The 20,579-nt window shown below is 41.9% G+C and overlaps 1 protein-coding gene across 1 annotated transcript in view; it reads left to right on the plus strand.

Annotated features, from left to right (window-relative positions):
• The window catches only part of gfra3 (GDNF family receptor alpha 3), a 40,177-nt gene extending 20,327 nt beyond the window's left edge, over window positions 1-19,850 (plus strand). Inside the window, exons 3-8 of the mRNA XM_034883270.1 lie at window positions 3,674-3,745; window positions 5,048-5,402; window positions 7,015-7,124; window positions 8,476-8,610; window positions 11,340-11,476; window positions 18,139-19,850. Of these exons, the coding sequence (XP_034739161.1) occupies window positions 3,674-3,745; window positions 5,048-5,402; window positions 7,015-7,124; window positions 8,476-8,610; window positions 11,340-11,476; window positions 18,139-18,351 (1,022 nt within the window). The 3' untranslated portion in view covers window positions 18,352-19,850. The remainder of the gene's footprint in view (window positions 1-3,673; window positions 3,746-5,047; window positions 5,403-7,014; window positions 7,125-8,475; window positions 8,611-11,339; window positions 11,477-18,138) is intronic.
• Window positions 19,851-20,579: the final 729 nt, after the last annotated feature.

Consider the following 20,579-nt stretch of genomic DNA (forward strand, 5'->3'; position numbering starts at 1 on the left):
AACTGAAAGCTGCTTCACCCTGTTTAGTTCTGATTCTGGGGACAGAAAGTAGACCTGTCCCAGATGACCTGAGAGGTTCTCTGTCTTCTACCTGCTCAGGTACTCTGACCTCTACCTGCTCAGGTACTATGTCCTCAACCTGCTCAGGTACTCTGACCTCTACCTACTAAGCTCCAAACAGCAGACAGTCAGAGAACAGTTGATGAACACAGCGTAGCATTCAGAAGCTGCAGAGAACAGCTATTTCCCTCAGGAGTTGGTAGAGACTTGAAACTGGTAGAAGACCAAATAATTGAGTGTCTTTTAACAGGTGGACACAACCTTGACTAATGTTGCTCTTTGTCTGCTGGATGTGTGGATAAACATGTGCACAAAAACCCAGTAGTAACAGTATCAGTGTAGCTTTAACAATGAGACACTGGAAGAATCCATCTGGGCTTCTATGTGATATTTTTTATAATCCCATTTAAAATACCAAAACCAATAATGCGTTACTCCATTGCGTGTTAGTGGCTCTTGGTGTTGAGTGATCCAGATTAGTGCTGGTCTGGTGGAGTATTTGTGGCAGCAAACTACACTGTGTGCACCCACCAGTGCAACATTGTTTCCACCGAACAGAACATCTGTTAGTAGGATCACTTTAATAATGTTTTGGTTTTGTTTGAAAGAGACGATAAAGCCCGATTCATCCTCCAAAGCTCTAAATGTCTAAAGTTTGTGTCCCCTCATTTGAAAAGATTCACATTATATAGAAAACTATCTGCACAGGTATACGGAGGAGCTCCAGATGTCTGGCAGCCCAGACAACCCAACCTGTGATCATCTCTGTAGCAGCACAGGATCTGAAGTAGAAGTGAGATCCAGGCAAAAGATCTCACTGTGAACACACACACACACACACACACATCAGTATGTAAGCTAACAGCAGCCAGCGGACTGGTCTTCCTCTGTGGCCTATTAGTCAGCGGAGCATTAGTGTAATTACACACTCTTCAGTTCCTAACGCTGCTAGGCTGCTCTAGCGTGTCATTACCATAAATATACAGCCTAGAATAGGATTTACATACATAAACACTTTACATGCCATTACATTCTTCATTGAGTTTGAACTTTTCAGTGTGTTTGAATCATTTGCAGCATCAAACGGCTCTGACACGGCTCATTCGAGGCTCATGGTGATTTGGGGGTTCGCCCACCCACTGAGGTACTCTAGTGTTGTTTTCATGATGTATGAGATGGATATTGTCATCTCGTTCTCAGAACAAAATGTCTTAAAATGTTGAACTCATGTTTTTATGTGAGAAATGCAACAAACTGAAGAGTAAAGCAACCCTGTGCTGCAGTCATTATAGACCTTTAGCACTGGGCAATGTTTCAATAATTACCATCCAAACACAGACACAGCACCATGCCAAGCTAAAGCAAGATGAATTACGTTGCCTAACTGAACACGTAGACTGGCTCTGATCTCAGAATACTGGTTGATAGAGGACAACAACAAATATAATATATAACATATTTCTTTCCGCTTTAAGCACTGCTTTTATGTTTTGCTTCATTTTAACCAAACTCACACAGCTCTGTCTTTAGAAGGAATGACATCCACCACTTAATGTCAGCACTCCGTCAGGGGAGGCTTACCCGTTGGGCTGTTTTTAGCTACATCAGTGGTGATACATCTTAATTGCTTTGGTGACCGCCTCACTCTTCACCTCAACACATATTGGATAGATTGCTATAAAATCTTCTGCTGATATTGTCCGCAGACTTTCCACACAGGATGAAATCAAACCACTGGACAAGAAACCCACCTACACCTACCAACATCTGTCCTCTGTCTGCAGTGTGGGATGTTACAATCAGCATTCATTCCCAGGAACTGTGACTCTTTAATTTAGTGATGAAACGTCCCGGGGATATGTTCATTTTTGCCTCTTTTGCGGTGCAATACTATGACACTTGTCACCTCTGTCGGTAACTTGTGCAACTCTCACCCCGAGTCCTGGGTGTCTCAGAAGCTCAGATTGGCTGATCTGGAATCTTTCCTGGTTACCTTCCATTTCTCTGCCTTGCCAGTCCAGATAATTTGGCCCACCCATGAAAGAGAGACATCATGGCCTTCAGATGAGCAAAGTGGCAGTTGGTCAAGGCCACACCCCCACCCTCCACCTTGCCCACCTCCTCCTCAAAAGCTACAGACTCAGAAATGGCACATACTAAGGAAGCTCATTGTGGGACTGGCTCTAGTGGCTGTGATTCTGCACCATGGCTGAATTCTGGGAAAGAGACTTCATAAATGGTATTAGGAGACCACTAGGGTCTATAGAAAAGAGACTTCAGATATGGTATTAGAGGACTAAGGTCTATAAAAGCATCCATTACATGGTGCATAAGAGCACCATGTAATGGGACCTTTAAGTAAATATGATTTAAATACAGTGCACTTTTAAAATGCTACTTCTAAACTTCATTTAGACATGGAATAGAAGATGTATCACCAAATCATCATCACAGAGCAGCATGATAGTGGGGCCAGTTATACTGCATTATAATTTTTTGGTGCTTTGAATGTTCTGTACATGTTGATGTTGCAGATGACTCATATTTACACCCATGATCGTCTTATCATTGCAGGATTTTCCACTACTTTCATAATCTCTTTCCAGTATCACCCTTTATTTACTCTTCTGTGTGTCACTGTGTACTCCTACCTCCATAAAGTCTTATCTTTAATATTTGTTTTCAGGAACATTACCAACCACAGACAGCATCTTACGTTAAAAACCGGGATCAAAACCTAACAGTCTCATTTGTATTTTCTGCAGTTTTAGCTATATCCTTGGCTGTTCATAGATCCTGAAAAAGTGTATCTTAGAGACAAGATAACTTACAACACATGAGGTCAGAAAAACTAACAAACAACCAGTAGCTTTTTCTGTTTTAATGTGGAGGAATCTGATACAGTTCCTGTTTTCTTTTAGCAGTCCTAAGTGCAGATTTTATACCTAAGGACCTGTCCAATGTTACTGGATCTTTAATCCCAAAGAATTCCATCTGGCTTCTGTGTGTCAATAGCATGAACATAGTATCACCCAGAGTTATAAATCAATATTATGATCATAATTCAAGTACTTTCAAGTGATACAAGTTGTCCATTCTTGTACATTTTTTCCATTGCTGTGCTCAGTACAGTCGATCACAATCTATTTACTCACAGGTTTGGAATTGTGTCTCGAATTGTTGAGCCCAGTTTTAGATGGGATCACATTTTCAAGCACCTACCTTGCATCCCTTGGGAAGTTCTATTGTAGGACAGTAAGTAATTTGTTTCCCAGAGAGATGTAGTTGTTCTCCAATTATTGAAGCCAGACATCTTTTCAAAAATGATCCTTCCAGTGCTAGTTTGGACAATACCTTTTTTTGTAATTTACCAGCCTCAACGTGAACTTATCACACCATTTCTTTCACTGTGGAAAACATTTCAAATCATTGTAATGGCCTCATTCCAGATATTACACTCATTACCGCCTTCCAGTGCATTTCCGGAGGCCACATGCAGTTTCATTGATAACAGTGTTTGTCTAGATTTTATGCCTCTCGTGGAGCTACTGTGGGTCACATGGCAAGTGATCACTCAGTTGTTTGCCAATGTTTGTGTGTTCCTTTTCTCCAGGCGAGGACGAGCTTGAAATATCTCCCTATGACGACACAATGATGGATACACGCATGGCTTCCTTAGTGGCAGGTAAAACACACACACACACACACACACATGCAAATAAACACACACAGACACACACACACAGACACACACACACTCACACACTCAGACTGACTCACTCATCCACTCTGTTATGATGAGGTGTCTATCACAGTGCAGCAGCTTGATGAATCACTGAGTCTCAGACATGTAAATCAATTTGTACCAATCAATAAAGATAGGAACTAGTGACCAGCTGGGGGAACTCTTTCGTTTGCCTCCTTTTTGTCGGCCCCATTTACAGTAGCTCCACTTGTCAATGGAATTATCTGAAGTTTGGTTAAAAAATTCATACAAATTAAGCCGGTGAAACAGTGTTTCCACCAATCCAATAAAAACCTGTGGGTAATGGCGTCACATACAAGTTTGCTATCAACTTGGAATTTAAAAATTGATTTCAGACATTTTAAGGTGTTTTTATTCATTTTCGCACTGAATCGCACAATATTCAAGTTAACATTTGCGAAACATAGTTTGTCTAGACAAAATGGATCGCGCCGTCTACCAACAACTGATCAATATTGCACAAGTTATAATAGTGCTCATGTGCCAGCTGATAGCGACATATCAAGCTATAATAAGAAAACAATGACGCTATCAACACATTGCTATGATGAAGCAGATGCAACTTGCCTTTTATTTTCCTGTGAGACAACTCTTTTTTGAGACATGTTTCGCTGGCTGAGCGTCTTGTATTTACTCTGCAGGACGTCCCACGGCTTGTCCTAACCTTTGAAGCCCATTTCCTTTGCGAGTTCCTGACAAATTATGGCACTTCTTCGATTTTTGCTATCTAAAATAGCCGTTATATTTTACTCGTAAAGTTAATTCAAAAAGTCTCTCGTCTCCTCGTCCGTCCACTTCCATCTGTCTTTGTTGACACCCGCCCTGTGTGCAAACAGAGTAGAAATACTGGGCGGAAATTAAGCTAACCTTCTTCTTTGTTTTGTGGCGGGTAGCAACCATAAAATGTCCTAAAACTTAATTGCAATATAATTATTTACTTTATAAATTCATAATTTATTCGACACATAATGTTTCCATCAGCGTTTATCGCATAAGCTGTATATTGATCTGATGAGACCTATTTCCTTTGAGTCGACATTCATGAAATTCCATCCAATTTCACTAAGGCATTTTTCATTTAGTATCCCTTACTTGGGATAAAACGTGTTGATGGAAACATTGGACGTTCATAAGGGTGATGCTGGGTAACCTGGGACTTTCCAACATGCTAATATTTCCTGATTGACTCTCTCCACTACCTCCACCCACCCCCTCCCTCAGCCTCATCCTACATGCAGCTGGATGGTGAGAACCAGTGTCTGAAGGCGGCACAGGACTGCGGCCTGTACGAGAAGTGTGGTTCTCTACGATCAGAGTACGTGCTGGCCTGCACCAAACGGGCTCCCGGGACCAACCGGTGCAACCAGCACAAGTGCCACCGGGCCCTGCGGCGCTTCCTGGAGCGGGTGCCTGAGGAGTACAGCCTGGGAGTCCTGTTCTGCCCCTGCACCAACACCCTGTGTGGGGAGAGGAGGAGGAAAACCATTGTCCCGTCCTGCTCCTACCAGGAGATGGAGGGGCTGCAACCCAACTGCCTCCACCAGCAGAGCTTCTGCCGCCGGGACGATCTCTGCAGGTTAGACATGCAGCCACACAGCTGGGTTTAATCATAAAATCAAATAGGCTTTACATAACACAGGGCCATTTGATCACATAGTCAACTCACAGCTGACAGGAAAGGTATGGAACATTGTTTGCACAGTACGTGTCCATGTTTCTGCATCCATAAACAGACAAACATAAACATTAAAAATGCATATAAAATTAACAATAAATACAGAAAAACAAATATATACATACAGAATAACTGTTGCATAAGAAAAAAAGAGGCTGAATGAGTTGAGTGCAACATATGCAAAGAACATAAAGTATATGCAATGTGCAGATGTAAAGTCCAGGATGGTTAGTGCAAGTGTAGTGACTAGGGATGGGGGGGGGGATTCAAACAGTTTGTGTCCAGGGTGAGAAATATGTTAGTGGCTAATTGATCACCCACAGTACTGCCTCATATAATAATAATATTAATAATAATAATGTATACTTTAAGAGAACATTAAAATGTCCACATGGTTGTTATTACACACATTACACACAGGCCTGAATTACACACACACACACTCAGCACCTATACATGCGCTTAATGGCGATATGTCAGAGTGGGGGGGGGCTCAAGTTGGGGGTTCGGGGCCTTGCTCAAGGGCACTTTGGCAGTGCCCAGGAGGTGAACTGGCACCCGCAACCCCCCGGTTCCCAACCCAACTCCCTACGGTCTGAGCTTCTGCCACCCCATAGCTTTCGTACAGCGTAGTTGGGTGGGGCCATAAGATATTTGATCCAGCCACTGAACGCCTTTGACCATAGATACATGTGAACCGAGATTTGGATCAGGTGTGCGTGACTACACTGTAACTGCAGTTCATCTCTGGTCACAGCAGTGTCTCGGAATAGGCAGAGCTGGTTACTGGAGGACACACTGACTGATGGGAAGTACTTCAGGGGGCAAGCTACTGTTTCAGACCGGATGCACAACAACAAATAGTTTAGAATAGATGTTACAGTCTACACTGTTATACAATAATTAAATCATAATATTTATAATTTTCTAACCCCATTTGTGGAGCAGTTACTATTCTCGTTTTTCTCTCAATTTGCTTTTCTTCTGTGAGTGGATTTATGGATTTATTTTATGTCCTTTTTTATTTCATATTTACAATGAATAGACTTCACCTAAATATCACTCTATTAAACGCTTGTATGACAGGATTTTTATGATTGCTCATGAAATCTAGATGTGAAAACAATGAAACCTGAAACTAATTGAAGGATATAACAAATTGCCACAAATTGGCAAGCTGGTATTTGCCCTTATGAATGCATGTGTGCGTTTCCTAGTCTTATAAACATGGACAACAGCTGAAGGAGCAGTGCATCTAAAGCAAAATTATCAAGCAGAAAGTAATGATTAAAGGACAGAGGAAAGGCAAAATGTACAAGCACTAAAATGGGCCAGTACTTCTTCAAAAAACATTGATGTTGGACTGAAACCCTACAAAAACCAACATTTTCAAACGCACAAACACACACACACACACACACACACACACACGCAGACACACCCAAAACACACACCCGGATGTCCTGCCCACTTTTTGTGTTTGATGTTGAGTTGCTGTATGTGTCGTTGCCAGGTCCAGACTGGCTGATTTCCTCAATAACTGCCAGCCATCTCCTGTGACGGGCAGCGGCTGCCTGAAAGACTCAGCGGGCTTGTGCCTCCGAGCCTACGCCGGACTCATTGGTACGGGATGCAAAGGGGGGGGGGGGGGGGGGGGGGGGGGGGGGGGGGGGGGGGGGGGGGGGGGGGGGGGGGGGGGGGGGGGGGGGGGGGGGGGGGGGGGGGTTGGTTGGAGGCTGTGTATTTTACATTCAGTGTATTTGGACTGGCAGTCACATTTTCTCCTGATTCTTTCATGTCATTGATACTTGGTACTTTAAGACATGACATGGGCATGCTGATAAAGACATTTACTCAATGAAGGGAAAAACAAAGAAGTTTGGAGTAAAACTAAAATGTGCATTGTCAGTGAAAATTGCATGACTCAACAGCAGAAGAAAGGTTGAATATATATATATATATATATATATATAGTATATAAGTATGTATGTAAATGGAGTGGAGTGGATGGGTGGAAGGATAGATGGCTGGAACGGGGGAGTGATGGGTGGAGAGGCAGAAAGAGTGAGCGAGGTGATCACACAGTGATTAAGAGGAGGAAAAGATGCAAGATTGACCCAAGATAGACGCATGGCCGCTGATAAGAGATGTGGCTGGAGAGGCACTGAGTGGCTTCCTGCTCGCTCTGACAATGATGGATGACTTCTCTATCAGCATCTTTAAATACATATTTACGAAAGGGTAGCTGCCTGAGGTAATCAAATGAATGAAATGTAAATACAGTGAAATGTTTTCCTGAAGGAAAAACCACTGGTAAGATTTCTTTTTATTTGGCGCCCTGAGTGAGTTTTTGTCGTCTCTGTTTGAGTACGGACTAAACTATTGAGATCAAACATGTTAATATGTGAGCTTTATGGTATTTTTGAACTTTGGAGAGAGCCAAGTTGCATGTTCCCTTTGCTGCCAGTGTTTATGCTTAGACATGAGATGAATTCCCTCATCTTCCCACTTGGAAAAACAGGATTTGCTAAAATGTGGAACTGTTTTTTAAAGACCTAAAAGTGGGACGTTTTGTGAGGGCGTCACACTCAGCAATGGTGTTTGCTACCTCAGCTTCATCCAGTCCTCAACATATTGTCCAGATTTGGGCATTCTGCCTCTTAAAGTTGCCAGGTTGGCACTGAGCAGAAGCTCCCAGAGGAAAAGTCAGAGTCTGCATCATGTTTTTCTACAGGCTGTGTTTCTGCTTTGTTTGAATCCTCTGTTGGTGTTTGTGCCTTAAAGCTAGCTGATTGCCTCCCAAATTGCTTAAAGTAAAAAGTAAAGTAGTAGCTAGGAGAGGAGCCAGTTTTGTTCCTCGACATTGTGTCATCGTCTCTGAAACACTGTGATAAACATTCACATATGAGTAAAGCCCTGAGGTCCTGAGACTTGTCCGACGCTAACGGGCCCGCTCTGACCTTCTGACCTACAGGTACCATCATGACACCCAACTACATCAGCAACGGCTCTGCAGACGTGTCGCTGTGGTGTAACTGTGAAGGTAGCGGCAACCAGTGGCAGGACTGTCTGAGACTGCAGCGCATGTTCACCCACAACAGCTGCCTGCGTGAGTGTGAAAGGCTACATCTTTGCCACACATCCACTACACCTCTGCCACAACTCTGCTACACTTCTGCTACACCTCTGCTACACCTCCACCACGACTCCGCTACACCTCCGCTACACCTCTGCTACACCTCCATTACACCTTTGCTACACCTCTGCTACAATTCCGTTACGCCTCTGCTACACTTCTGCTACACTTCTGTTAGACCTCTGCTCCACTTCCATACACCTCTGCCTCACCTCTGCCACACCGCCGTTACACCTCTGCTACACTTCTGCAACATCTCTGCTACACTTCCATTACACCTCTTCTACACCTCTGCTACACTTCCATTACACCTCCGCTACACCTCCGTTACACCTCTGCTACACCTCTGCTACACATTTGCTACACCTCTGTTACACTTCCATTACACCTCTGCTACAACTCCGTTACACCGCCGCTTCACACCTACTAGACCTCAGTCACACCTCTGCTACACCTCTGCTACACTTCCATTACACCTGTGCTACACCGCTGTTACACCTCCATTACACCTCTACTACACCTCCGCTACACATCTGCTAGACCTCTGTTACACCTCTGCTACACCTCTGCTACACCTCTGTTAGACATCTGCTACACTTCCATTAAACCTCTGCAAGACCTCTGTTACACTTCTGCTGCACACACTGGCTTTATATGCTGCGTTTAGGCTATGTCAAAAGTTTTTTTTTTTCATTTTAAAAACATACAAAATATACAATTCACAACATTGACACATCAGCTCCCCATCCAAACCCCCCACTCTTCATCACCCCCTCCCTATCAAGACAAAATAAAATAACAACCCTAATATTCAATACATCAGACAACAATATAAACAACAAACTTCAACCGAACCAACCATATTATGGGTATATGCTAACACCGTAAGCCCGCTGCATACATATCTATCCCCAGTACATGGCATCCAAAGTGCTCAGGTACTTTCCCCATTTCTTTGTGTAAATACTTAAACCATTTGTATGACTTTTTCTTTTCTCACAAGCCCATTCTTGCATTGAAGATCTGACCAGTTTGATATATCTATTGGCCCTTCAAAGTAAACACATTCAGGGATCACAATTTCTATCCTTTCTATTATTTAAGAGGGCAGAGTTCTGTGCTGGAACTATTGTGAACTAAACATACAGAATCTTTTACCTGCTTGTTAGCAGTAGCCTAAAGGTAAAAAAAAGTAAGTGAATTTTAAAGTACTTATCTTTCTTTGAATAACTAATCAACCCTACACATTAATACGGTCAATGATGAGTAAGGATTGTCTACCTTGTAACATAAACGTCATCATAAGTGTCGTGATTTCCCTGGCAGACGCTGTTGGAACATAGGCTAGCTACAGCTAGAACAGCTCAGTGTAAACGATGGAGACACTGAGAGCTCATTTCGGTTTCACTGACATTGTTCGTACTGCTCAGAGAAATATATTAAAAGCAAAAACCTCCGTTGCTGCTCTCCTATGCTGTAAACATTGTGTTTTCTATTGATCCCGTACAATATACAGAACAACGATAGCACTGATACTTTACTAACATTAGCTTGTCCCGGAAGTGGAACTTCATGGATATAGACTAGTGTAGATATTAAATTAAATAGGGTATAATTTTAGTTGAAGGTAGCTACATAAGAGTGTCCTAAAACATTATAAACAGGTGATAAACGTTTATGACATAATGTTTCTTTTAGTAAGTGTCATTTGGTTTTATCAAGACAAGTTATGGTTAGGCTTATGGTATAAAAATCAATTTTCTGCATGTTTGTATGTAATGTACTGTATGTATAAATGATGATATCTAAACAAAGCCATATGTGTTAAAAGCTTCATAGGGAAAATATTTCAACTAACAGATATCAGCATGAAACTTATATAATGTGACATATATAATGTCTTGTCTTACAAGTTTCCTTAAATTGTATGTTTATACTTTGCAAATGAGGCTTTATCTAATGCTATTCTTTTAGTGAATTTAGGAGAAATCTACACACACAAATAGACAATATGTAGTAAGAGAATTGTTTTCTCTCCACCAGTCTGAAAGAAGACATTTTATAGAAGATAAAGAGCCCAAAACCTTCAAATTAAAAATGATGTTTTTGCCTGTACCATCTGCTCTTAAAAGACAGACCACCAGCACTCCTATCCACATAAGCCCGGTTTTAAATAATGTATCTGAGGACCAGCATTCTGAAAAACAGAATGAATGTGTCACCATCAAAGATACTCTGAGGAACAGCTCAAAGGGAAGAAATGAAGAAATGTATTGGACAGAATGTCTGCTGAATGTGTCTCGGTGGGTGCTTCTTCCAGCGCTGTTCCCTGCATGAACCCAACTCTACATCCTTATATGTGAGCTACATGCTTCAGCCTCAGCATTCACACCAGCCTGACAGTGTGTATCTTCAGCTTCATGTAGAGCCCTCCAGCTGTCACTCAATCACAGCAGCTGTCAATACGGCTGTCGATACACACTGAGTCTGTATGTCCAAACACTAAAGCGTAGATCGATGCGTCAATGCCCTTCTCATAAAGCTCGGTCATTTATCAAGCTGCCGACAGCTCAAACAATAAAGCTGCCAAATAGATATGTAGGTTCACACCCATAGGTGCACACGCACATACAAACACACACACACACACCACACCACACCACACACAGAGGCAGTGATGGGGCTGTGTTTCCTCTATGCAGGTAACTCTATCAGCTGGATGGGGAGCCCCGGCTCCCTGCCGGCAGACACCACCCCCCCCCCTGCTCCCAGGCCCTCCCCGCTGGTTCAGGAGGATGAGCTGCTGAGCAACAACCACCTGCCCGAACACAACAACATCGTGAGTACACGCTCACCGCCTCCGCACTTTAAATTACCTTTCAGACTTTTATCCCCCGGCCGTTTCTATTATCTTTGCTTTGGGCTCATCCTGTTACTGTCACACAGCGTGCTGTTTATTTATTGTGTTGGTTTTATCTCCATCGCTGGCGCTTTTTGTCTGTTTCACTGTTTTACCGTTACTGTTCACTTTTGGTTTGTGACAACACAATGGAGTTCACAAATATTCTTTATTTGCCACTCCTTTCCAATTTTGAATTATGGTGATTAAATGTATTCCAATAATATACCTCATGTCCTCAATTATACAATATTGTTACTTTGATTAATATAAACATCTTACAATCAGGGCCCAAATCACCTGCAGAGACCTGGTAAAAACTGAGAATTCTTGTTTCATAGCGCTTAAGGCCCTGTTCAAACGGGTGAAAATGGCAACATATTTGACAACAGCGTTTTGGGGCTGTAAAAAATGCAAAAACGTGAAACCACCCTCCAGAGTGGGAAGCTTCAAAGGGTAAAAACGCAAAAGTCAATGTAAGTAAAATAAATACAGAGTGAATTTTAAATCTAATAATGGAGTGATTACTCGCCCATGGCCACTCCACTGTTGGGTATCCACAGCCTGCTTTTAATTGGTCCTGATGGCTCTCAGCTTTGATGATATCTGACTTTTACAGATAGCGTCTTTCTTGTGTGGATATGACGTCCCTCCCGGTACAGGATACAGCTGAAGAAATTTGGCTGATATATCTACATATTTTGACTGGCAGGACTCCCAGTCCACGCCCAGTTGTGCCTTTGTAGCAACAGGAAGGTTCTACACAGGCTCACGGACTTGTTGGTGTTGTGTGGCAGAGCTTCACACCATCACCTAGCCGCCTGGTGTGCATACTTCATTGAACTTTACACACTTTTGCGTAACACTTTTTTCCCCCCAAAACGCTCGATTAAACTTAGAATAAAAAGTGAGAACTTAATGCCAGTTTTGCGTTTTCTCTTCAGATCATTTCCATCTAAACACAGCCTACATGTCAGTAACAATGTGACATTTCATACATCCTAACAATTTCCGTCAACATATGTAACTTTTTAGTGCTGACATTCAGAAAGGAGAATATAATGCATCCAACAACTGAGTAGCACTGGACAATACAAGACCCATGATTATGGTCAATGAATGTGACTGCAGAACCCCCACAACAACCAGAATTATTAAGATTTTTGGATGCCATTCAAGGCATTGCTTCCTTTTTCTGTGAGTAATGCTAATGAGACCTCTGCTCTCTGTCCATGGTGCTGAAAAAAACAGAACCTTTATGTTCTGCGTTGCACCCAAACATCAGGCGTCGTGAATGTGAGAGAGAGCTATGTGTCTGTTCCAGCAGAGTAGGTCCTGGACGCCATGTCACATCGGCACACCTGGGCAGTGCTGGCTTCACCCCCCCCCACAGCGGCCACAGCTGGTTGTTCTGCAGCATTGTAGGCCTGCGATGCTAGCTCAAAGCCTTATAAACAATTCAATATAATTGTAACTGTGCAATGTGAATGGAAAGCCACTGCCAACAGCTCCACTACTATAGAGCTTAACCGTTGTGTACATGTCCAATTCTAAAAAATAAGACAAAATAAAAAGCTCAAATTCAGGACAATCATCAATAGACAAGCCTTGACATGAGTTTAACCATGTATCCAGCTAATTTAAATAGCGCACATTACTGTATATTTTCAGCAGTTAACTTTATTTAACTGTAGTATATTTAAAAGTATTCTTTTGCGGGTAGCAAAACAAGAGACACCCTCGCTGCGTCTGGAGCTTAGCGTTGCCCAAGATGATTGTGAATGGTTTCAAGAAAAGATTCTATCCCAGAATGTATCTGTGAAGTAGCCAGACGTTCCTCTGCAACAATTGTAGCATTGTTGAGTAGAGCACAGAGCCCCCCTCTGTGCTCTACTCAACAATGCTACAATAAATTCACATGCACAGCTTCGCAGTCTGAAAACCTCTATATTGTGTTTATTTATACAACATGTTTAGATTGAGCCAGTTTAGGTTTGAAAATGTTCCATTCTCAATCAATTAATCACTCAATCAATCAATCAATCAATCAATCAATCAATCAATCAATCAATCAATCAATCAATCAATCAATCAATCAATTAATTAATCAATCAATCAATCAATAAAACCTCATTTTGTAAAAGTTAAAGTAACACACTGTGCTTCGTACAAAAGCAACATAAAACTTTTTTTAATTAAACAGAATAAAATAACATGTGTTAAACATGCACAAACACACACACACACACAAACACACACACACCAAAGATTACTGTAACGTTGAACACCAACAAACTCAGTTGTTAATAGACGTTTGTAAGAAGCAGGGTTTTTACCTTGTTTTTAAAAGTGTTCAGTGGCGAAGCCTCTCTTAGTTTTGGTGGCAGGGTGGTCCATAACATGGGGGCATGGACACAAAAAGCAGCCTCTCTCAAACAAGTGATCCTTTAATTCCTAATCTACGAACATGTTCCTGCTATTTGGTTCCTAGCAGGGGAGTGGTGAGGAGATCAGGGTCAGACCTTCAACCAAACAACTGTTCCAACAGTCCTGACCAGCCAATCAGACTCCACACAGCCTGTGCTGTGCAGACCTGGCCCTGCAGTGTTCTGATTTCCATCCTGTTGGACCGTGTCAGAGTCTGCCAGCTCTGTAATTTGCTGACAGCAGACATACAGACATGTTGAAATCTGCTGTCAACACATATGTTCTGAGAGCTGCACAGCTCTTGGCTGCCCTTGTCCAACACTGACCATTAAGTGTGGTCCAATCCAATCGCCGTCCTGGCTACTGTAACCCTGGCCAGACCACAATCTGCCGTGGCTGTGGCTCCCTGGCTCCCAGCATGCCTCGCTGCCAGAGATAATCTGGGCCGCCAGACAAGAGGGGATTCCAACTCTCTCTCCTCCTCAGTTGCCCTCCTCCTTCCGCTTTCTCTCTCTCTCTCTGTGTCCATCTGTGTCTCTCTACCAGTTAACGGATTAGATGAGGTGTTGGTTGGAAGCAGTGCATCAGTCAGGCTTCATTAGTAGGAATTTATTCATGCCCATATGCCCCCCCCCCCCTTTCTCTTCCTTCCCCAAATCCCCCACTTCCCTTCCTCCATCCTTTCCTTACTTTCCTTACTCCACCCTACCTTTTTTTTATGTGACATTCCATTCTTTCTGTTCTTGTTTCATTCAGTCTCATCTTCTCAGCTGTTGTCTTGTCTCTCCGAAGAACTTTGGCTTGTTTCGCTCCAGTGAGTTTCACCGAATTTGAAAGGTTTCACTTCAAGATGCTGAGTACTGTCCAGGCTGCAAAGCAAAAGTCCCACACAGAAATACAGATGACTGCTCTTAGCTTCTCATGTTACATTTTAACAAGGAATGCAGTCAAACATGTAGCGCACTGGGATTTTTTTGTGATTGTGAATACCTGTCAATGTTGATTTTCCGCTTTGTAGACATTGGTTTTGGTTTGACTGACATTGTGCCTTCCAGTCAGTGAGAGAACACATGGAAATTACACAACAATGGCTTTTTTGGTTAAGTTAATTATTTTAGATCCATGTGAAGACGATGTCTGTTCTGGTCACTTTTACACTGCAGTGTATTAGATAGATCAGTGTATCAGATAGATAGATAGATAGATAGATAGATGATAGATAGATAGATAGATAGATAGATAGATAGATAGATAGATAGATAGATAGATAGATAGATAGATAGATAGATAGATAGATAGATAGATAGATAGATAATCTGTATTGTCCACTGGGAAAATTAGTTTTCAGATACAAAATATTTGATACTGCTCTCATAGTTATACCTAGAACGGAATACAGTACAACACATTAGCAATATTCAGCGTACTGTAAAAACACTGTATATGGTAAGTATATGTTTAAGTTCCCTGGAGATGTGCTGTTCCTAAAAATACCCCAAGTCTGTCTTCTTCACTCCAATTATCTTCAAAGAAATATTAACAATATGCTTCAGGCTTGTTCTGCCCCCCACCAATGTGTTCTAAAAGGAGCAGATCAAAGGAAAGGGCACACGACTCTCAGCACAGGATAGTCCCTCAGAATAAGTGCAGAAAAGTTTCATCTGAAAGTTGAAAGAAGGTGCTCTTAATTTTAACATCCCTTTTTAAATGATTGTCAAGCACTGCACACCATACATATTAGAATCAGTTTTACTAGTAATGGACAAAGTTATTTTCACATCACTTAACAAAAGTGAGAAGAGCCACCCCATAATGGGTGCGTCTCCCCTGAAGGAGAGCAAGACAACAGCCGCTTTTACAGCAACTGCAACTGTCAAACTAGATGATGAAAAGTTCAAAATAAGTCAAAAATTGTCAGACACAAAATGGGAACAACATGAAACGAGCAGCTATCAGAGGCAGTATTTCAACCAAATGACAGAAGACCGTATTGTTATCAGTAGAAGAACAATATGCTAACAATAACCCAGCACGGGCCTTGGGCTCCTCCAGATGTTGGTGCATATCATTGAATCTGAACATCTGGGCGTACTCAACATTCATCAGCCATAACACCACAGTGAATCATATTCATCAACAGCTTTGAAGGGCTCAAACATGGACACACATGATACGTTTGACATGTTTAATACCAAAACAGACATTTTAATGATCACACACTGTACATAGTCACCATTTCACTGGAAAACAGCAGCAAAGTGACCTCAGTCTCAGCCAGAAAATGTCTAAACTGCAACAAAGAATATCCATCCTTTATTGGGATAAGCTCCCCGAATCCCTGGTTACATTTGGCCCTGCTAATGTGATCACAGCTGAAGGGAAACTTAACCCTACCGCGGCTTGCTCTGACAACCTGTCCCCCTTCAGCGTTTGTGTAGAACGCAAGGGGCAGAACAACAGCTCGTCAGGGGTGCTGTTAGATGACTTAGTATTAAGAGAGACGGTAGACAGTACTTTGAAAGAGAGTAGTATAAAAAAAACGTGTTGCTTTTTGATGCTATGATATGAAAGTGTTGGCTCAGAACCAGCTCCTTCCAAGGTTGGAGGACCCTTGAGAAAACTAGGTGCTAGACCGTTAGCTTGTGGGCTACCATCCGTAAGAGCAAACCTTTGTCAAAAGTATTGTAATTTAAGTTATGAACTTTTTAATGATAATATACTTCTCACACAAATTAAAAAAAACTGACTAAAATCAAATGATATGTATAAATATTGTACACATTGCTCCTTTTAGCATGTTACTATATTGTGTTCCTTTTAGTGGTTTGAATATTGAGTTAAGGGTACGTTGGGGGTCGGATCAACTTTGCTTTGGGCCGCAACAATACTTTGACTCGCCATATGAATGGTTTCACATCAAGCACCATAAATCGCTTTAATAGTATAAAATATTTAGGATGAATTGGTTTCATTAATACAAATTACGGTTGGTCAATTTCCGTCTCGAAACATAATTTCAAATAGAAAGACATCAAAGAATTACCAATTTCTAACCCATTTCTAATTTTGCTTTTTTGTACTTTTTTGATAGCATAAAACATTTATCATACAAGTTCAATTTTCAAAATGATTTAATACAAATTTTAAATTACCAAATTTGATTTAAATCTTGTTTTTCACTATTTTACCATGTGAGAGTTTGGGTTAACACTTCCTTACCGTTGCTAGACCCTTGTCTCGAGGGATGTCCCGATCGGATCGGGGAGTGTCGGAATGGAGCCAATATTGGCACATCTAACCAATCAGGGATCAACAGTCAACCCGATCACCTTACTTTGATAATGTATGTCATTCAGTTATGAAGAATTCTAAGAAAGAGGCTTTTGGTCATTGGACAGCAGCTGTGTTTTTCGGCAACTCATTCTCAATGGTACACCATAAACTGACAGTACCCTTATTAAGGCAAAAGACACACAATAAAAACAATAAATACGGTAAATATAGTAAATACAATAATAAGATAATAATCAAATATTGCACAATTGTATTTGCAGAAAGACTGCTATTGCACCATTAGTTACTTTGTTAACTTAGTTATTTTTGGAAACCACATTGTGTGCTGTCATCTAGGCAAATACAAGTTTTGGAACGGGACTTGGTTTGGCAGATGTAAAAACAAATGTCAATCTGATTGGGTTTAAGGGGCCAAAAAAGGGACATCAGGACATACACTACCGGTCAAAAGTTTGGGGTCACTTGCAAATTTCCATTCCACTCCATTATAGACAGGATACCAGCTGATCTGGGTGGGTGGCTGATCTTTAATGCAATATCTACATTGCCCATTATCAGCAACCATTCATCCAATGTTCCAAAGGCACATTTTGTTTACTAATCTGATATTATTTAAAAAAAACTAACTAGAAAAAACATTGGAGAACCCTTTTGCATTTATGTAAGCCCATGTAATGTGAAAACTGCTGCCCTGGTTAAAAAAACAAGGCAACTGATCTCAGCTGCTGTTATGTCTACAATGGAGTGCAATGGGAATTTCTAAGTGACCCCAAACCTTTGACCGGTAGTGTACTTTTAACCACTTTTTTTTTCAGCATTGTTAATTGTGAAAAGGTGTACATAGAGAAATGGTTTTACTAACAGCGTCTTCTCCCTGTCAGCTGGTGGAGAGTGAGGAAGAAGAGGAACTGACCCAGACAGAGGTGGAGGGGGATGAGGGGGGCCAGTTTGACGTCATCCCGCTGTACTCTGAGAGGGCCACCGTCTCCAACCTTGGCTCCCCGGGGACAGCCGGGGCTGCATCCGTCACCGCTGGACCTCCTAACACTATACTACTGCTCCTGCTTCTGTTGGCCTCGCTCAGCTGGGTCTAGAACCCAGGACGTAAAGAAGACACACACATACATGCACACACACAGACACACACACACTCATGTATGATGGACCTGCCAACAATCCTGGACTGATCGCTGTAAAATCATAGGATACATAGTGAAGAAATGGACTTCACATTTTGTCAGTAGCATCCTCTTGATTCCTCACTTCTGTCCTTGCTTCCTTTCTTTCCTCTTTTGAAAATGGCACTTTGAACAACATAGTGTGATTGCAGCACAGTGGTGTATTAGCAAAAGGCCTTGTTGTGGTAGGTGTCACATGCAGCCATCCACCAATAAGCAGGACGTAGCAGCTCCTGTCAGAAGCTCAGAAGTGTGTTCATTTGCGTGGCTTGTTGTTAGCAGACAGACAAACAGGCCAAGATGTGTTAGCAGGGTGATATATCGGCTTGTCATATCATACACATATTAACTGCTGCAGCTGAGTAGAAAAAAAAACTGCTCACATCATCTCCTTAATCATCAGAAGTGAATATTCATTTCTGACAGCAATGATATCTCCCAAAGAAACAAACAAACAATCACTGACAGTTCAACATAATGCAACATATAATATTAAACCCAATGCAAGTATTAAAAAAGAGCTTCATAGCTTGCACAGTTAATCCGTGGTTTAACTTGTTATCAAAAGGCTATGAGATGTACCATAGTAACCATAGTACAGTGAAGTCAGACTTGTTTTAACTCAGTGACTATGTTTACATGCACATAATATTCTTGTTTTTTCCCTTATTCTAAAAAGACAATATTCCGAGTAAGTTGCTGACATGGCTAATGAAAGTGAATATTCCACAAATTTTCGTGTTTATTTGCAGCTGTGGAAAATAGGAACTTTCAATATTGTCATATTCAGAATAATATTACAAATATTAGTGTGGATGTAAATGTAGTTGTTGATGGATGATGCTTTGTCCCAGTGGTTGCAACCAACCTGTCTCTGGGTCAACCTAACAATGACTGAAGGGGGAGTGGGCATTGATACATGATGCATCAGTCTAACTTCATCACAGTGATGGATGGAGTGATGCTCCTCTCCCTGCTGTCCCTGTTCTACAGCCATGGCCAATGACAAATCACACACTCGTCCCTCCCTGTTTAATGAACATCAAGTGCCAAGCGTATGATGTGTGCGTTTGTGTTTGTGCGTGCATGCAGGGATCAGGCAGAGAGACTACAGAGGAAATTGGGTAAAGCTTTTTGTTATAATTTGAGTTCCCAACAACGTCAGCATAGCCACACACACACACACTCACATACACACATTTGCACACATACTGCTTGCCATATATTGAGCCGATGCAGCTCTTTCTTGCTTTATTGCTCTATCCCCGTCTCTATCTCCCTCCCCGATGACTCGGGCTCGGGACCCGAGCTGCCACAGGCAGTGATATGAATAAAGCCGTCATAATAAAAACAACACACCAGAAACAATATGAGCTCTAAAACGATAGAACAAATCAAATAGCTCCCCAGCAGGCGAAAAAATATGCGCGCTACCTCTGACACCGACACAGAGACAAAATGAAGTGACTCAGATAAGGAGTGAGAGAGAGAGAGAGAGAGAGAGATGTATGGAGGAGAAATTAGGGGAAAGAATAAGGCCAAGTCCCCGTGTGGTCTTTGTGTGTTTGATGTTTTACTTGTTTTTTAGCACGGAGGCTGATGTGTGATGCGTGCGTGTGTGTGTGTGTGTGTGTTGGGTATCAGGCAGTGATAGAAAGAAAGAGAAAAGACCCTGGAGCCCAAACAGCAGAGAGAATCGCCGGCTCCGATTCTCTGTGTCTTATAAATCTTTCGCTGACACTCGTTTTTTTTTCTTTCCTATTTCTTGGAATTTCGAAAATCAACTTCCATGTAGAGGGGCGACTGTGATGTTGGAGGAAAAGAGACACAGGAGCAAAACGATAGAGAGAGAGAGACAGAGAGAGAGAGAGAGAGAGAGAGAGAGAGGGAATGGAAAAGAAAGCATGACGAGATGATAGGAGACCAGAAGAGGAAACAAATAGGAGGGAAGAAAAAGATAGATTCATAAGAAAGCTGCAAGGAGAAGATGATGAAAGAACAGGAAGAAGGAAAGGACAGAGACAGAAAGGAGGCAGACCTAAAAAGAGGAGAGGATGAAAAACAAAAGAGAGGGAATAGAAAGAGGAAGGAAGGAGAAGAGAGGGAAAAGTAGAGAAGAGGCAGAAACAAAAGCAAAATAAGAG

Source organism: Etheostoma cragini, chromosome 10 (genome assembly GCF_013103735.1).
Source record: "Etheostoma cragini isolate CJK2018 chromosome 10, CSU_Ecrag_1.0, whole genome shotgun sequence".
Taxonomy (NCBI): domain Eukaryota; kingdom Metazoa; phylum Chordata; class Actinopteri; order Perciformes; family Percidae; genus Etheostoma; species Etheostoma cragini.